The following is a 19,225-nucleotide window of genomic DNA, read 5'->3' on the forward strand; positions in this document are numbered from 1 at the left end:
CTGAAATGGTCATGTCAAAGGAGACCGAGCCTGAAATATTCATTCAAGGCAATGGTTGCATTATGATAGCGCCAAAAGCGCACATCACGAGATTTAACACTTTTCAGTAATAAGTTGACTGCATGTTATCATAATCCAAGCCACGAACACTTCATGTGTCATTCTACAATTGTTATTCGTAGAATTCAATTATGGCCCTTCCAAATAGTCCTGGTATTCAAATTGTTCATTGCTGGTGTTGAATCCCCAGGAAGTCATTGCAATTTATGTATGTTTATATTATCATATATATAATTTATGTATTTTCATATAATAATGTATCATTACAGGAATTGCATATCCTCTTCTTACACTCAATATTGTTGCACTTCGTTATTTCGAAGGTTTGTTTTAATATTCCGAAGGTTTCTGAATCCGAAAACGGAGAAAGAAAGAAAGAAAGAAAGAAAAATGTTCACAATTCCGAAAGTTCGTTAGTAGGCAATTCTCTCTCCCTCCTCGTTACCCCCCCCCCCCCTCTCTCTCTCTCTCTCTACCTCTTTTATTTTCGGATCGATGAACGAATCTCACATAATGATTATTCAATTCTGAACTAAACTATACGAAACTCGGAAAACCGAACCTTCAAAATAACGCCAAAAAGTGTTCGGATTAAAGAACCTGATTTCATTTTCAGATCAACAAACATCTACTTATACGGAAAGTGTGATCGATAAGCTGATCTGATTAACGAACCTTCGGAATTTGCTTTGTCTCTTTAGTGGGTCCCCCCATTTTCCGAATTTTGCGTATTGTTTACTTTTCTGATCACTTGAGTTTTTATGACGATGTATAATTATTGTCAGGTTCTACAATTACTGTACACTCTTTTCATCTCGCATAGTTCTACTCACCTTATTTTCTATTACTAAAAAAGTAATTGCCGAAAAATGAAATAAAGAATTGAATTGAATTGAATTGAATTGAATTGAATTGAATTGAACTGAACAAATATCACCCATTATGATAGCAGTACACTAATGATCATTACGTTGAATTAACTCAAATAGCGAGGCATCTTTTTTTTTCATTATTATCATCACCAAGGAGGTTCAAGAAAGGAGTCACAACAGTCTTATTCCCTTTGAACCCAATTTCATTCCCCCACCACCACCGGGTGCTGTTCGTTATTCCGAACGTTCGATATTCCGAAGGTTCGTTATTCCGAAGGTTCGTTAATCCGAAACACGCAATTTCCTATACCTGGTATAGAGGTTCGTTAATCCGAAAATGAAAAAGGGTTCGTTAATCCGAACATTTGTGGCGTTATTCCGAAGGTTCGTTATTCCGAAGATTTGTTCATAATTTGTTCGTAATCCTTTCCAGATCAACGACATCATTTGTTCATCTCCAATACTTAATAACAATTTTACCGATGTTATGATTGTTCTTCACTGCCATGTAGCATATGTACTTGGCTCTTGAATCTATTGGTATGCTAAAAACGGAATTTTAGGCCTATACCCAGGACCGCCACGGTAAAATGTAATACTTTCGCCCTTGACAACAACAAAAATAGCGTTATGTTTCAAGAGTCATAACGCTCCAAGGGTTATTATGAGATGTATTTTGTTAGTGGTTTGTTACGTAATTCAATTCTTACCGCAAAGACTTGTGCTCTTTAATACTTTCTGATCCTAACCATAAATTCCATTTACAATAAAATATTCGGGTATCTTGCCAATGCATCGCCCTTGTCTTTGAAACATGCTTCTCATAATTGATATGACGATATTCAAGTGAAACTTGCCAAGTATATCGATGTAGAACCTACACTGCGTGATTATGTAATTCTGATCTTAATCTGTTAAGAGTCTAGGTTTCTTGACTTTCAAATTGGAGTCTTTGGGAAAACTCATGCCTTTTCTTTCCAGTTATATAGTAGGCCATACCGTGAATATACGCAGAAGCAGCAGCTGCGTATCATTTTACATTTGGCCTTATACTGCACTGATTATACTATCTTAACTGAAAAAAAGTAGATATAGCATTTAACTTTCAATTTCGGTATGAAAAAAAAAATATTGATAAACAATTCAAAATAAATGAAACGCAGTGAAATGATATTAATCGTTACACAAGAGAAGAAAAATAAAACCGATTTTGAATGCGTTGCAAATAAGAATCTACCTGTTACAGTTTGGTCCTCGAACGCCTGACGCTGCTGGAAAACAATCACCTTCAAAAATAAAATTAATTTAATAGAATAACGGACAAACCAGGATATCAAGCCCATGCTCGCCAGTTCCTCCAGCTCCGCCGGCCGTTGCGTTCAGCTGCGGTGACAACCGTGGAACCGGAGCAGGTGCGGCGCTCCTCATGTTCCAGATAGAAGTCCCGAGAAAAGGGAAAGAGTATAGAGCAATATACCAAATACAGACGAGGAGAGGCACATTGAACAGAAGCAAGAATTTTGTGGATGCCATGTTGTCGATCGCGACGTTGGTACCTTTCTCTTAATATCGTCAGTAGAGATCCGGTGGTACGGTTACCAGAGGGCGATGGAATAGTCACTCGATTGATGTGATATGTTGCAGAGGAATGCCGCGAATATAATGCGGATAGGCGTTGATGGTCTGCTACTGGTTGACTGCAAAATAATACAAGGACTGTCCGCCACCAGCCTCTTGAGTCACCGAACCTCCTCAATCGGGTCGAACCCAAACACGCGGCTGGTACTGCCTTACCGAAGACCGTCGACCGGACAAATGGGGACGGAACGAAGCGAGCAGATGACACAACTTGACAAATCAAACTAAGAACACAACAACCAACCAGAACATAGTTTAAAGGCATAATTTGCCTTTTCAAGATGAAACGAAAACCCAGCATTAGTGCTTTTAAAATAATTCTGAAATGTGAGTCGGGGATAGAAACAACCCCTGTAAAAATTTTAATCCATATAATCGATGTTAAGTATTGTTAAATACACAAAATGTGAACAATAGAATGATAAAAATGTTTCTAGACTAAACCGTCCACAGATATAGTTTATTGAGAAAAATACTGATATTTCCTTATATTTTAGGCTTTATTGAGAAAATTTTATATGGTAGGATGTTTTGTGATTCAACAGACCTACACATATGCATCAAATGTGATATCTTGAAAATATGTTTAAATCACTGCTCCCGAAGGTAAACAGGACCTTTAACATATTAGCCATTCACAGGCCAAGCAATGAAAGCTGAAAATTGATAGACGGAAGCCAGCCTTTATACCTACTCTAAACGTTCTGATAAACACCCGCGCAGATGTGTATTGTGTGTGAATTAGGTCAATGTATGGCCTATACATGGCTAGATAACTCTGGCAGTAGTATGAGGCATATTTGTAAAAATATAAGCGGCATATCTGTAAAAATATAAGCTTATGTCTGTGATACAGCTACCCTGACTCTCTGTGAGAAGTAACTCATTATTTTAAATATTTTCAACTCCATAATAATTCCATGCGGAAGATACTATCTTTTATTCAATCCACTCCATTTAAAGAAAACATTTATATGCGAGCCAATGGAAATCCGGCGGAGGGATAAAATCATTTCCTCACACTCTCTCAGCCGATTTAATTTGGACCAATAAAATGTTTCTTAAATATGTTGGTAAAATTTCAAAATTCAACACTCAACGTATTCTTATAGTAATTCTGATGATTAAGATCATTTTATTCAATCTATTTCAGTGAGCTTGGACACTGACGCATCACTTTAAATGCATAACATGAGGTAGATCATGTGAACGCAAGAATAAAAAAGTAGATATTGTTTAATCCTTCCTGTCATATGTCACAGGTATCTGCACATACAGTTCACCACAGTTCACTAAAATGCTACAGTGATATTATGTCACGTTTACCACGCTGTTTCGTCGTTGTGTCATGTTAAACACACACACATATTATACACCTAGGCCTACACACTTTTTTAAGGAAAATGTTTCATATTCAAGCACATGCGTTTCCGACTTTATAAAGGACATGCCACACAGCCATAAACAAACGGCATTGCAGCTCAACATGTAGGCCTATGACTGGGGGCCGAGGAACGTTCTTTAAGTGTGTTTGTGGGGGGGGGGGGGGGGCTTTGGGACCAGAGGGTGCATGGTCAAGGTCAGTAGTACCCCCCCCCCCCCCCCTCCATCCAACCCTAATTAGATGAGAGGAAACTAAGGGCGGAAAGTTTGGGAATTGAAACTAGTGTATGAGATGTAATATATGTTGTGACTTCTTCTTCGTGTTTTTTTTTTTGTTGCTTTTTCTGTTGTTTGTTACGAGCTAAAAGTATGGGGGTTGCAGCCCCCTAGTTCCGCGGCCCCTAATAAATACAACATTTTGTTGATGCATATACATGCTCACAAACACACATACGCACACACACCACACACACGAATTCTAGCGCTTGATCATGCATTGCTATTCCTTTAAAAATCTAATCTTTAGACAATACACTAAATATTTGCAACGATCGGTTTACTGTACAATGAACTGCAGTCTCATAAGCGTACATTGCTGAAGCTCACTCTACACCACCGACCTACTAAGCTCCAGAAACCTCTGCTAAGAATTTCCTGATGACGCAATGGCACGGGCGGAAAGTATGGAAGGGCTTTTGGTTTACCTCCTCCAGCCGGCTTTGCAGAAGGGAGAGGGTGAGAAATTACCCCGAGTCATGCAGTTACGAGGTAAGTGAAATAGAACTTGTAATAAATATGAAAATGTCGTAGATTCTTTTCATTTTCTATTCATATCGTTCCACTCGTATGACACCATAATACTGTTGGGTTTTTTCTCATCCAGCGATGACGACGATTTGATCTATAAACTCTTCACGTTTGAAAGAATGTTTTTTTTTTTTTATATATTTTCCAAATGAAACTCCGCGGACGTGTTTTATGATTTTTTTTTTTAATATCTATGTTACGTTTTCACTGATTTCCAAATATAGTTACAAAATAAGATTGCATTGCTTACTTGTTTATCTATCTAAAAACCGAAGTTGATTTCATTATAATATTGTAATCATGCTTTGTTGAAACTTATTATGTGATTCAAAGTTCCTTAAAATGTTATGTACTCATGTAAGCGTTATGTATTATTGCTTTGTATTACTTTATATGGACATGAAATAATTTGATTTGAATTGAATTGAATCGAATAAAAACAAATCATCATAAGGCAAAATATCATAATAAGATAAGATTGAATGATTATACACAGAGCAGAGACTGACGTCATAGTCTATCTCGTTATCATGGTGCTTTACAAGCGCGCAACGCATAAAAGTTCATGAACAGCATGGAAAGAATATCAATAAGACAAGGCCCGATCTTTACATTTCTTTTTTTTTTTCTTCGGGCCATCAACCCATGGGCCACAAAAATCGTGAAATGTCTCTTCTTTTGTAGCCCTACAATGATATGGATAGCCCTAAAAGATAACAAAAGTAGTAATTTGATAAAGCATTAAAATGATACAATAAACCATGATAACTATTTGAAAATTATCAGATATGCAAAAAATTGTTTCAAAGGCCACTATCTGTGACAGAATTATATTAACAAGCAGACATAAAAACATGAATAATTTAATAAAACAAAGAATATAAACGATGATTATTATCATATGAAAATGGCGGGAAGGATAAATATCAAATATACTTCACGTATCATGACCAAGTTCACTACACTTATCCTCCTGAATCTTGAATTGAGGCATATAAAAATGGTAGACTAGCGGCAATGTGGCAACCATGGCATGCTCTTGCAACTCTGGGTGCGAGAGTTCTGGGTTTGGAAAGCACATTAGATAACAGAAAAAAAATGATGTGTACACTCGCAAATATGTATAGTGGCCCATGCACTGAAAACTTAAACTGGTTGCTGGACTAGCATAAAAGCTTATCCGTCCTGCTGGACTAACATGCTGGATTAGCTTTAAAACTAAAAGCTTGTCCGTCCTGCTGGACTAACATGCTGGACTAGCTTTAAAACTAGTCCGTCGAGACGGACTAGTTTGCTGGACTAGCTTTTTGAATTTGCTTGCGGTACATTGTACAGTACTAGTTTCATGTTTGTCTCGTGAAAACTAGTTTTATGCTAGTCCAGCAGGACAGACTAGCTTTATATTTTCGTATTTCTGCTGTAAAACTAGTCCGTCGTGCTGGACTAACATTTATGGGCTAGCATTTTTGCTAGTCCAGCAGACAGACAGACAGACTAGTTTAAAGTTTTCAGTGCAACCTCTATTTCTTGTGGCTCCGGGCCACCGCGCCACCGCTAATGTCAGACCCTGTATAGGACCCTGAGACGTCACTATCTTCGTCTAATGTTGCCTTTGTCATCCAGTTTGTGGCTTAGTGTAATTTAAGTTGACGGTTATATTTTGTCTTTTCCCTCTGCACTGTTTTTCCGAACATGAATATCTAATACACGATCAATTATTAAAAAGGTATACAACGGTATAAAACTGCGTATGACTCAAGACTATCTTGTGTGTGTGTGTGTGTGTGTGTGTGTGTGTGTGTGTTTGTGTGTGATAGAATCATGTAAAATCATGCGTGTCATAATCTTTAACGAAAAAGAATGCGTTAAGTTTACAATACATGAGACTATAGGTACAAGTAGGCCCTACATTATACCCGTCTGCTCTTAATGGAGGTCTCATTAAACACTATTATGGGGGTAGGCCTCATGATATCCACAAACTGACATACTGCACAACAAATACATGAAGAAAAATTCGAAAACAGCCGTTTGATAAATGAAAATAGAGAAATACATAATGTAATGACTATTATGATACGATCACGGATCATGAACGCGAATCTGAAATGTTATAGTTGGCGTGCTAAACTCGTGTTGTAAAGCGTTGAATAATGTAGGCCTACTTACATTCCTGTGTTTCAATGTATTGCACAATAGCACTCACATCATTATCCCAGCAATTTTATATATAAAAGGACACCGAGCTAGGACGCCGGGATCTTATCACAAAAAAAAAAAAAAAGAAACTGCGACAAAATGAACAGCTGCTGTGGTCTTTAGTCTCGTCTGTGTCAGCATGCGTCAAGGAGGATATTGTGAGTCAAACCAAGGCAGTGTGTGATACCTTCTTGGTCAAACACTCATAGCTGTTAGCAGAAAGGCAACGTATTTTATTTCTTCTATTAGCCCGAGAGTTCTTTTTTTTTCTGTTACGTTACCAAATACTCGGTTTTGAAAATCGATAGCTTCAGCACACGTATTGTTTATAAATTACCTTTTATATGCAGGAAGGAAGCGGATTTGAGCAGGAAAGTGCTTTAACAAGTAATGTAGACTGTCCTGCACAAAGACTGTATAAACATATCGATATTTTGTTTTTGTTTTAATTGCGACAGCGTTTAAAAGGCGACATGTTACAGCGTAGACAGGTCCTCAGATATTAGGGGTATGATTTGCGGCCCAAAGACAGTGAAAGAGGCGACCAAAATATTTGTTTAAATAGGAACACACACACATACACTGTACATACCTACATACATGCATACACACACACACATAAACACAAGTCATGCCTTCTTTATGTAGGACATGTAACAGTCCAGTTTATAGGGCGCAAGAACATAGTGTAATATCTGATATTTATGAGGGGAACTCAAGTTAGGGAGCGAAAAGACTGAACGGGAAGAGGGTTTTGGGAGGGGAGTATCTCCCTCACACACTATAGAGGGAGATTTCGAATATTTAGCACTGAAATACAAGAATCTAGTGCACCCTTTTGGAGAAAAAGTGGAAAATTTTCCATTGAAAAATAGGAAGAAATAATCATTGAAGGACTTTGAGAGTGCGTCAGTTATCTTTCACACGGGTGTGTCTTCGTTGCATACTAATTAAGTCTATGGGAACTCGAAAAAAAAAGGTGTGTGTGGAGCTTTTGTTTGTTTTGCTTTGTTTTTTTTTTTTTTTTTTTTTAGAATATCAATATGACCAACAGGACTCCGTTTTGAAAATCGATAGCTACAGCAAATGCATGAATTACATGCAGGAAGGAAGCGGATTTGAGCAGAAAATGTTTTCACAAGTAATAGAATGTCATGCACAAAGACTGAGCATAATAGACCTATTGGTTTTTTTTTGTTTTAATTGCTACAGCGATTGTAGGCGACATTACGGCTAGACAGATCCTCAAATATTATTAAGGGTAAATTTGCGGCCCAAAGAGGCGATGGCAATAATTGTTCAAATAAACGCACACACACACACACACACACACACAAACAAACATACACACACGGGTAAACGTATGTATAGGAAAAGACCCGCGAGCGGCTGGCCAGTTTTTGTTTTTGTTTTTGTTTTTGTTTTTGTTTTGTTTTTGTTTTTTGCGGGGGGCGGGGGCAATGATCCGGTGCACACCTTTAGGAAATATTGTTCATGGGAACATTTTCTTTTTTAATCGAAAAGTCGGAAAATTAATATTCAAGGACATAGCTCAGTGGTATAATGCCCGTGTGTCTCTTCATTTTAAAGGGGGTGGAGATTTTGCACTTTTAAAACTGAAATTTAGCGATTTGGTAGGCACTTTTTTGGGGGGATTTTTGGAGTATTATCAATCAAAAAGTAAGAAGAATTAACATTCAAGGCAGCGTGAACAGCTAAAGTGGTATTTGCCACATTGATTTCAGCGTCTGCGGCATAACTCAGTCTACGGAAATGGAAAGATGGGAGAGAGTACGGGAGGGGGTACCATCCTCCCGTACGAGGGAGCTTTTGCATTCTTAGAACTGAAACTCAACGATCTGGTACACATTTTTAGGGGAGTGTTTCGAAAATTTTTGATCAAAAAGAAAACAAAATTAATTTTCAAGGACATTACGATTGGCTAAATTGTGGTATCTTCAATCACCTCATTTCCGCGTGTGTGTTCTCAAATTTTCAAATTCAAATTCTAACTTGATTTTCACTTTTCATTGTGTACTATTATAAGTTTATGCAGCTGGAACAAAGGGGACTGTGTGTAGCTTTTGCATTTTTAAACAATATAAGGATATTGTGCACACTTTTAGGGAAATAAATGGAAAATGCTTAATTCCCAAGTAAGAAAAACTGAATATTTAGGGAGCGTGTATGGCTACATTTTTCGCGCATGCGTCTATTCACTATAATAACATATATCTTAGGCCTATACAATAGTCAAGTCTTTTGAGATGGTAAGACGGGGTGGGAGGGGTTATCCCCTCCTACGACGGTGTTTTTGTATAAGAACTGACATTTTTTTATCGATCTGCTGGAAGAAGAAGAAGAAGAGTGATGATCATAATCAGGATAAAAAGAATGCAACTAATAAAAAATAAAAACATTTTCCGGGAGGAAGGTGATTCTACACGACATCCCCTACCTTGTGAGCTGGGGATGCATTTTGCACTTTTACAGCTGAAATTCAGCCATCTAGTGCACACTAATAGGGGAAATATTTTGGAGGAAATGAATATTCAAGGACATTGCGAATGGCTAAATTCCGCGTGTGAGCCTTCATAATGTGTACTAAGTTTATGGAGATGGACCAAAGTTGAGGATGTATAGCCTTTGCAGTTTTAGAACTGAAATACCGCAATCTGGGGGGGGGGGGGGGCATTTCATGAAGCGTTTTGGTCGGATATTTTTCTGACAAATTGTTACAAGCTACTGAAATCCTTGCATCTGATTGGCTGAGAGCATAATTATGTCTGACAACTTTGTTGGACAAAATGCTCCATGAAATGCCCCCCTGCATGGTGCACACTTTTAGATGAACGTTCAATCCCAAGTAAGGAAATGAATACTCAAAGAGTTTTAATGGCTAAATGTGGCATCTTTAACCTTTTTTCCGCCATGTGCTTCCTTCAAGACTGGTGTTATAGTCTTTTGACATGGACATAAAGGGGGTGGGGTGGAAGGGGGTATTCCCCTCCCATACGGCGGAGGTTTTGAATATCTAGAACTAAAAGTCAACCCTCTGGAGCATACTTTTGGGGAGATATTTGGAATTTTCTAACTAACCAAAAACTAACTAAAACTAACCATTGAATCCATTCAGACAAGAATGATTAGATCTTAAGACTGTTAACTTAAGGCTGATTATTTCTCATGTGTGTCTTTTCACTACGTACCACCAGTAATCATTTATGGCGGCGGAACTAGCGGGAAAAGGGTGTAGGATGGAGTTCCCTCTCTTTCACGAGGGAGTTTTTAAATTTTCAGAATTGAAATCTTATGATCTGGGCCACTCTTTTGGTGGAATTTTCAGAAAGTTTTCAACCAAAAAGTAAGGAAAGTAAAATTGAGTGAATGGCGCAGACCGAACGCGACGGTTTAATATTAATATTGTGCCATGTTGTATAAAGCGCAAGAGCTGACCCGCTCCTTCAATAACAAAGGCGCTCGCTTACCGTGTGCTATTTTCAAGATTATAAGACAAGTGAAAATACAGCTAGTAAGGATAACAATAACAATAAGATTTATGCATTTATGACACCATCCCTTTAGAGGCAGAAGAAAATCCCTTTTAGGGATCAGAAATGTGGAAATTATAAACGAGGTAACGATAGCCGAGATGACGAAAGGGATGAGGATAATAATAACAATAATAATAATGATAATAATAATAATAATAATAATAATAATAATAATAATAATAATGATAATAATGATAATAATAATAATAATAATGACAACAATTAAAAATATAAAAATAACAATAATAGTAATAATGATAACAATGAGAAGATAAAGAGTGATAAATATACCATAATACCTCTAATAAAGAAACATTTTCCCCGGAAAACCCCCCCCCCCCCCACACCTTGTGAGCTGGGGGGGGGGGGGGAGATGCATACCCCGATCCCCCACCCTCCCTCGCCCCACCTTCCGCTGTCTACGCCCCTGTTGGTATCATTACGAATAATTGATTGATTGTGTGGTAAACAGTGACGATGGTCGACATCGACCTTACCTAGGCCTACCTTACCAAGGCCTTCCTCTTCAGTGATAGCACTTTACTCTTCAAGAGGAGACCAAAATGTTCCCATTTACACCCATTCGTTGGTCAGGAGGGACACAACAGGTGGAACCTTTTGTCTTAGGGTACACGTGGGGCAGTATTCTAATGTAATTCCACCTTGTTGTCTAGCAGACTGTTGTTAAGGAGTATAAAGAAGGCATAAATGCACGCTAACACATGTGCACCTTGTAAAGACCTCTTGGTGTTCAATGTGTGATTATAGATGACCGCAAATGAATGCTATCGCTGCTGTTTGGGTGCAAATTTTGATGGGTCACCGTGAAATAAAAAACAACAACAACAAAACAAACCTTGAGAACATATACCTTGTATACGATACCCCTTAACTGTCATGTCTGATGAGGGGGAATGTGACTCTGTCTCTTTGTTTGCTTGTTTGTGTTGGTTTTTGTGTATTATTGTGTTATATATATATATATATATATATATATATATATATATAGAGAGAGAGAGAGAGAGAGAGAGAGAGAGAGAGATGATATATATAAACTCAACAACCGTATCTCAACAACCGTACCTCAACAACCGTACCTTAACACGCTTTCGTGAATACCCTCGCTAAATTTACAACAAACCTTGCAACTTTGCAGAAGGAAGAATTGTTGGCTTTGTGATAGAGGGCCAGCTAACCACAGGCTTTGTTACAGAGAAAAAAAAAAACGAAATTGAATAATATAAAAAAAAGGAAACAAACATTTTGCTTACCCATGTTGACAATGGCCTTACAGCTGCTTTACTCCATGCAATAGCGATTTCGTTGTAGTATGTGAGCACAGCGAGCAAAACGACGAAAAGGAAGAACAAAACAGCAGATGCGTAGGCCAGTTTGATCATTTTCTGTTTTTCGATCAGCACTAAAAAGAAAAAAAGCTAAAACAATTCAAAAAAAGTTGAGACTCTCCAAACTGTAGGATACACGCGCCTGCCTGGGTATAATTCACTCTAACGGATTGCTAACTGCACGCTAAACACTGATGCTGCAAAGGCTCAATGAGTTCATCCTGCGTTTATGCTTCCACCGTGAGCATGATCCCTATACTCCCTGGTACTATGAGCAACCGCGAAACTGACGGATGTGCACACTTATGACTTCTTACAGAAACCTAGGAAGGGACCAATTTGCAAGTCTAAGATAGTCATCAGAAGGACGCGGTCCGTACGCAGCACGCACAGATATAGGAAAGAAACTTCGCAAACGCGGGTGTGCGCACCCACGTAATCATAGACATGCCGACACAAAGTTGGAGAATAAACCACATTTTACATGTTTGAACACGAAACTAATAATTTTATGAGAATGTGAAAATTGTGCGTATAGAGATAATCACTATAGTAGCCTTATAGGTGCACTTAGAATAGATTACTAATACCAAATATCCCTTTGTATCAGTAATGACAAGGTAGCACCAGCGAGTATCATTCTATAAACCTGGACCTCAGAGAGCTTCGTTCTCGTAACGTGCGCTATGTATACGTTCCCATATTGTCCTCATGACTGTTCTCGCGAAAAGAGTCTCCCGTTTCCTAGGGGATTCGGGATCAAAATTCACCCATTAACCCTTTCTGTACCAAAGGCTTATGTGTACAAATTTCACACACAAATCTATGGACAGTAAATGGATGTGGCATGCAAAGGGTTAAGATATACTTGGGGTTGGACTTGTTGGAGTTTCTGACTTCGTCTCTGCACGATTAAATGTATTGTTTGCCATTTGGAGCAATGATTAAAAAATATTATAGGTTTTCCCGCCCAATTTCATCAGATTTGCATTCGAATTGATGACAAGGCGTTCAAATTCAAGGGATTTTTGTCACTGCTCTATACTCTCACGGTTCATTTTCATTCTTTGCGTATTCAATTTCATTTCATGTCATTCCTTTTAGAATTTATTTCATTCAATTTAGCGGCTCAAATTTGGCATTCAATTTCGCGCCAGCTGGATAGACGTTAAAATTCGCACCAAATACCAGTTTCAATTTCATTCATAGGCACACAACTTCGACCTTTGAACGTTCAAATTCAATTAGCATAACCAAGTCCTGTTATCTAAGCAGTTCTAACGTTGATGGCCATCAACTTTCAGTGTTATCATTTCAATTTCAACATTTCTTTTTCACGTTTTTCTTTTATTCGACTAGTTTCACTTTATTTCCCCATCAAAATGGATATCACATTATTTTACAGAATGGTTAAAATCCGACTTTGCTTAGCATTGTATAAGGAGAGATCACACGAGAACATCGATATCTCAAGTGTGATTATAGTCGTATTACAGATTTCGTTTTCAGTCACGTTTGAGATTTGAAATGCGTGTGAGATACATTGCATTGGGATATTCTTTCTGTTACATAATTATTCGTAATTTCGAAGTTCAGTCTCTTCAGCCGTCGATTTGTTGACGCGCCAGGCACCTTGGCATGTACGTCTGAGAGTGGTTGTGTACGGTACCATTAGGGAGCTTTAGATTTTAGACGCGCGGACGTTCAAAGGGAAAAAAAAAAAAACATGGTCTGAGCGTGCGCAGTAACTTGACGTGCACTACTGCGCACGCTCAGACCATGTTTTTTTTTTTCCCCTTTGAACGTCCGCGCGCCTAAAATCTAAAGCTCCCTATTATTCAAAGAGATGGAGAATATACAAACAACATAAGCAGCAACGAAAAACACTGCCCAGATGCTGTAAATGTTTGCCTAATCGTTAATTTGAATTCCGTAAAGGGACATTCCAGACGATTTTCATAATTTCACATCATGTAGTACATAAATCGACAACTCCATGTATAGATTTGTGGAATTTATTGTGGTACTTGAGCAGAGAAACAATACTTTGAAAAACCTTAAACAAATTACACTGAACAAGGATGATGACATAGGAGGTTCACATATTTCAGAAATGTAGCAGTGTAATTCCATTACAATACCGCTTGCTTGCGAGTTCACCTGTGTATAATCTATGCATGCCTTCTTCTTTTGTTCTGCTTCCTTGAGCCCCAACTCATGCAGTCTTATGGTGACTCTGCCATGTCATCATCCTTGTTCATTGCAATTTGTTCTAAATTTTGAAAATATTCTTATTTTTCATCCCAATCATCACAAATTCTGAAACTCTGTCCTCTGTAGTTGTTCAAATGTAAAAATCTGAAAATTATCCGGAGGTCTCCTTTAATGTACATCGCAGCTGTGCTGGTGCGAATTTGAATGCGTGTCACGTACAGTTTTAATTTGAACGCGCTGTTTACACGTTTATGTGACAAAATCAGGAATTCGAATGCTGATGAAATTAAATTGAATGAACTACTTAGCTTTTTGAATGTTGATCTCGGTGATCAATCAAATTCGCTCGAAAATTAATGCTCGCATCATTAAATCGAATGCAAATCTGATGAAATTGGGCCGGAAAACCTATAGTTATCGCATTTGATGCATGTGTGTCGGTCAGTGTATCACAATAAATTCCGTAAAGACTAAAATATAAGGAGATGATATCACTATTTTTCAGTAAACCATAACACGAGACGGTTTGTTCCCGGTAATTTTATTATAACTTTTGTTCACATTTTGTATATTTAACAATACTTAACAATGATGATACCGATTAATATTTTTACATTGCTTGTTTCTATCCCAAACTCACATTTTAGATCTATTTTGAAGCACCAAAGCTGGGTTTTTGTTTCATCTGTAAATGGGAAATAATGCCTTTTAGCTTTACCTATCACGTGTCCATACGCTCGATTTTACTACGAGTTTTTTTTTTTTAATGTGCATGTTGATATCTAATGGAAAACGCACACACATACAAGCATCCTACTCTGTCCACTGGGGACAGGAAAACAAAAGCTAATTAGTTCGTTTCCGCTCCCGTGGAGCAGCACGAACACTAGTTATAGGTCTATATAAAAGAAGCCTTCGACAATATTAATCAACTCCTTCCATCGCTCTACCCGTTTAAAGTCAAAGATCATAAAAAAAGAAAAATGCGAGTATTGCCCACTTTAGCGATATTTCCTTTACAATTTTCTAATTTATATACAACAATGTATATATATGTGTATATATAATGATGTTTGCAGTCCGCGTGTTGGTACTAGTACAGAAAAGATGACGAAGTAAGTCCAACGGTGCTATTTATTCAGACCAATTTGTTCCTGAAGGAGACGTGATGTGTATAGGTCGAAAATTTGGTTTGAATACCACAAATAGCACCGTTGGAATAAAATGCATACTATAAAATGCATACTACCCTACTTCGCCATCTTACATAATATATATATATATATATATATATATATATATATATATACACATTATTATTGATATTAAACATATATGTTAACATTAAACATATGTATTAACATTAAAATACCGATCTAAAGCTGAGCATCATTTCGAAAACCAGAAAATTATTTTCCCCATAGAGATATATACAAATGCTTTCAGAATTACATGTCATTTTAAACCTTGAAGAGTTGTGTTTGTATTTTGGTAATAAATGTCTAAAGGTTGAAAATGTTTATTTTTATCAATTAGGAAAATTAGTGTTAATTTCATGAAGAGTGAGTTGCCAAAGTTATTTGATGATTGTATTTTATAGAAACGCCAGTGTTCAAAGTACCCTACAAGACAATCTAACAAATTTCAACTCTTTATACTCTGCACTAATCTTGCCCAGAATACGTTTGTTTATACAGGACCAAGTTTTGGGATTCCATTTATTGATGATCTAATGTATATATATATATATATATATATATATATATATATATATATTATTCATTCATTTCATTCATTTACTTTTTTTTTTCATTTCCCACAGAAACATAAAAATATTTTACAGAAATTGAATACATACATTTCATCATAATACATAATAAAGGATAAGTTTATAAAATATTGTAAGTATGCGGTGCATATAATAATATGCACCGAGCCTTGTATTTAAACGAAAAGTAAAGACTTGAAGTGTACTTTTTATTCTTTATCAACTCATTTGCATAGTATTTTCATAGCAATTGTTTTGTCTGTGCTGAGGATCAATGCCTCCTCTCCAGTAGACCTTCCTTCTCTCTATAACAACCCCTTTCCAACGAGTCGCATCCTCCCTGCTTGAAAGAACACAGTGTCCCACAGTGTGAAACACAATGTGAAGCGCAGCGTGGATGCATTGTGAACACAGTGTGTAAGCTCTTCACACTGTTATATTCCAGCGTTTAAACATTGTGAACCCATTGTGAACCGTCAGTTCACGGTGTGAATCATCAATTTACAATGTGAACCACAACGTTACTATAATTATGAGCACTATGTGAAAATTTATGCCACATTGTGAAATCTTCTACACAGTGTTAAATTCGAGCGTTTTCGAAGTCAAAATGTGAACACATTGTGAACACACTGTTGGACACCATGCTCTTTCCAGCATGGATGTTTTGTCCTGTCTACGACTTTGTTTCCCCCTACCGTTTTCGTGCATGCGTGTGTGTGTGTGTGTGTGTGTGTGTGTGTGTGTGTGTGAGTGTGTGTGTGTGTGTGATTCTGTGTGCTTCCATTACTTTAATTACTTCATAAGTCAAATTCATTGAGTTACCGTCATTGCTACAGGCTTGTATTTTAATTTGGCCTCTTGTTTCAAATTATGCAATCATTCTAAATTAATAGTTCCATATCGAAAGCAATAGAATATCAATCAGGGGAATGAACGTTGAGGTGTAAATTTTCTTCAATTTGTCTCCCTCCACAAATGAAATTTGCATGGTCGCAACTGCTGATCTGTAACTTATTAAACATGCTTCATTTGTAGAGGAAGACAATCAAAATCTTTTAAATAACAGTTGAGTGAAGCCAAACGACCATGTAGTAAGAGAAATAATTCATCATGTCAACATGAGACTTGAGGAAAAAATCCTTGAGTATGATAAAGAAGAAGGAATAGAAATCATCTCACCATGGAAGGGTAAGACTTTCAGTCCAGGGGCCGCGGAACGTTTTTCAGTGTGGGGGCTGCGGGACGGGGGGGGGGGTCAATTTTTAAAATCTTTTAAATAACAGTTGAGTGAATCCAAACGACCATGTACCATACAGCACCGTGAGAAATAATTCATCGTGTCAACAAGAGACTTGAGGAAAAAATCCTTGAGTATGATAAAGAAGAAGGAATAGAAATCATCTCATCTTGGAAGGGTAAGACTTTCAGTCTGTAGTCAATTTTGAATCAATTTAAAACTAATGATGTCCAACATGCCTCATGTTCATCCTGTGATAGCTACGGGAACAGTAAGACAAGTTTGAAGGTCAAGTGTAAATTTGTATAATATGTATTTCCCCAGGGGAAAATTCCGTTATTTACATGGGATGCTATGACTACAGATACGGCATAAAAGCATGGGATTGGGAAATATTTCATGTAATTGATGATTACAATAGTTCAAGATATAACATTTGACGACAGTTGTTAATTTACACGTTATTTCCATGACAATTTACTACCTACATAATCACAACGGAATTTCGTAAATAGACCATTTCAAGCGGAATGTTAGCACACACAACCATTGCAGTGGTTTTTCGACACACCTACAACTCATGGTTTAACCGGCAGTTGATTTGTTGAACGAGAATAGATTAATGAACGTATAATACAAGGAAGTTCATACTTCTCAGCAGGGTATCGGCGTGTAAAATGGATATTGTTACTGCGGTGCTATATATATACATGCATACTAGTATTACTATTATGAAACAATATTGATACCTGATTTCCACCTGCCGTCTTAAGTGTGTTGGATGATATGTAAATCATACTTACTGACGACACAGAAGTCTACTTTGACAAGTGGATTACAAGGTACAACGCGGGATATATCTCTTACTCTCCTTCTTAATAATGACATCTTTGCATTGAATTATTTAGTTGCATCAGTGTGACCTTGAGTAATGCAATTATTGTTTAGTTAATTGCAAATGTTAGGCGAAAAGCACCTGCACTGAGACAAAATAATCGTTTCTTTGTAATGTATGCAGTTCATGGAATGATTGGAAATTTCAATGATGAAAGCAAAAGATTGTTAAGCAAAGGGGTGGGGATATGGGATATGAGTTTTTGTTCAATATGCCTCCTGTTAAAATTAAATTCATTGAAAATCTAGATCAGCAGTTCTTATCAGCGATCTTATTCAGAGAGACCCCCCCCCCCAAAAAAAAAAAAAAAATGAAGAAAACTCATACCCCAAATCACCACGATGTTAATTAAAGCACAGTCAGCAACGTTACAGTGACACGGTTGATCACCTGGCGGGAATAAAACGAAAGAAGGCATTGGTGGTGGTGGGTGGCTGTGATAGGTATTATAATGATGACGGGATGATGACGATGATTCGGCGAGGATTGAGACAGAGATTGAAAAATAACGAATTCCCGAACGAAAACAATATCTGGGCTACTTAGTATTATACTGAAGGAAAAAACAAAACAAAACGAAAAGGAAATCAAGGAAACATTGTTGATTGTAAAACACGAACCGATTGACCTTATCATGGCACATTGTAGTCAATGTGTAGTACATTTTTCTATTGATGAAAGATTATTATGAGAATTGGAAGGATAACTTAATCAAAAAGAAATGTAGATTTAACAATAGAATCACGCTGTCTGAAAATATCGCGGTAAAAACTCGGACCTTTTTGACGTTTCGATGATTCAACAATCGTACTATTGGTGTTGAAAGCTATGACTGATTTTTTTTTTCTCTCTCTCTTCCTCAGGGGGCTTTGAATAGAGCATCAATATGGTTAAAGTCAAGTTTTTCGCATCATAAACAGCCCCCCCCCCCGACGAAAACTTTTAGAGCAAAGTAATATAATGTATAGTGGATATTTATGATGAGATTTTGGTTTTGTGTATGTATATATATATATATATATATATATATATATAATGATATCAAGAGTAAAAACAGTCGTATAAACACCGCGCGACTGTTTTTACTCTTGATATCTATTTTTTTACACACCGACGCAGAACTTTCATATTTTGATATTATATATATGTGTATATATATATATATATATATATATATATATATATATATATATATATATACATGCATACATATTGTACATACATACATACATACATACATATATAATGG

At 37.0% G+C, this 19,225-nt stretch overlaps 1 protein-coding gene across 1 annotated transcript in view; it reads right to left on the reverse strand.

Annotated features, from left to right (window-relative positions):
• Positions 1-2,360, reverse strand: part of LOC140243521 (NXPE family member 3-like) — a 40,314-nt gene extending 37,954 nt beyond the window's left edge. Inside the window, exon 1 of the mRNA XM_072323192.1 lies at positions 2,259-2,360. Coding sequence (XP_072179293.1) covers positions 2,259-2,360 — 102 coding nt within the window. The remainder of the gene's footprint in view (positions 1-2,258) is intronic.
• Positions 2,361-19,225: the final 16,865 nt, after the last annotated feature.

This window comes from Diadema setosum, chromosome 20 (genome assembly GCF_964275005.1).
Source record: "Diadema setosum chromosome 20, eeDiaSeto1, whole genome shotgun sequence".
Taxonomy (NCBI): domain Eukaryota; kingdom Metazoa; phylum Echinodermata; class Echinoidea; order Diadematoida; family Diadematidae; genus Diadema; species Diadema setosum.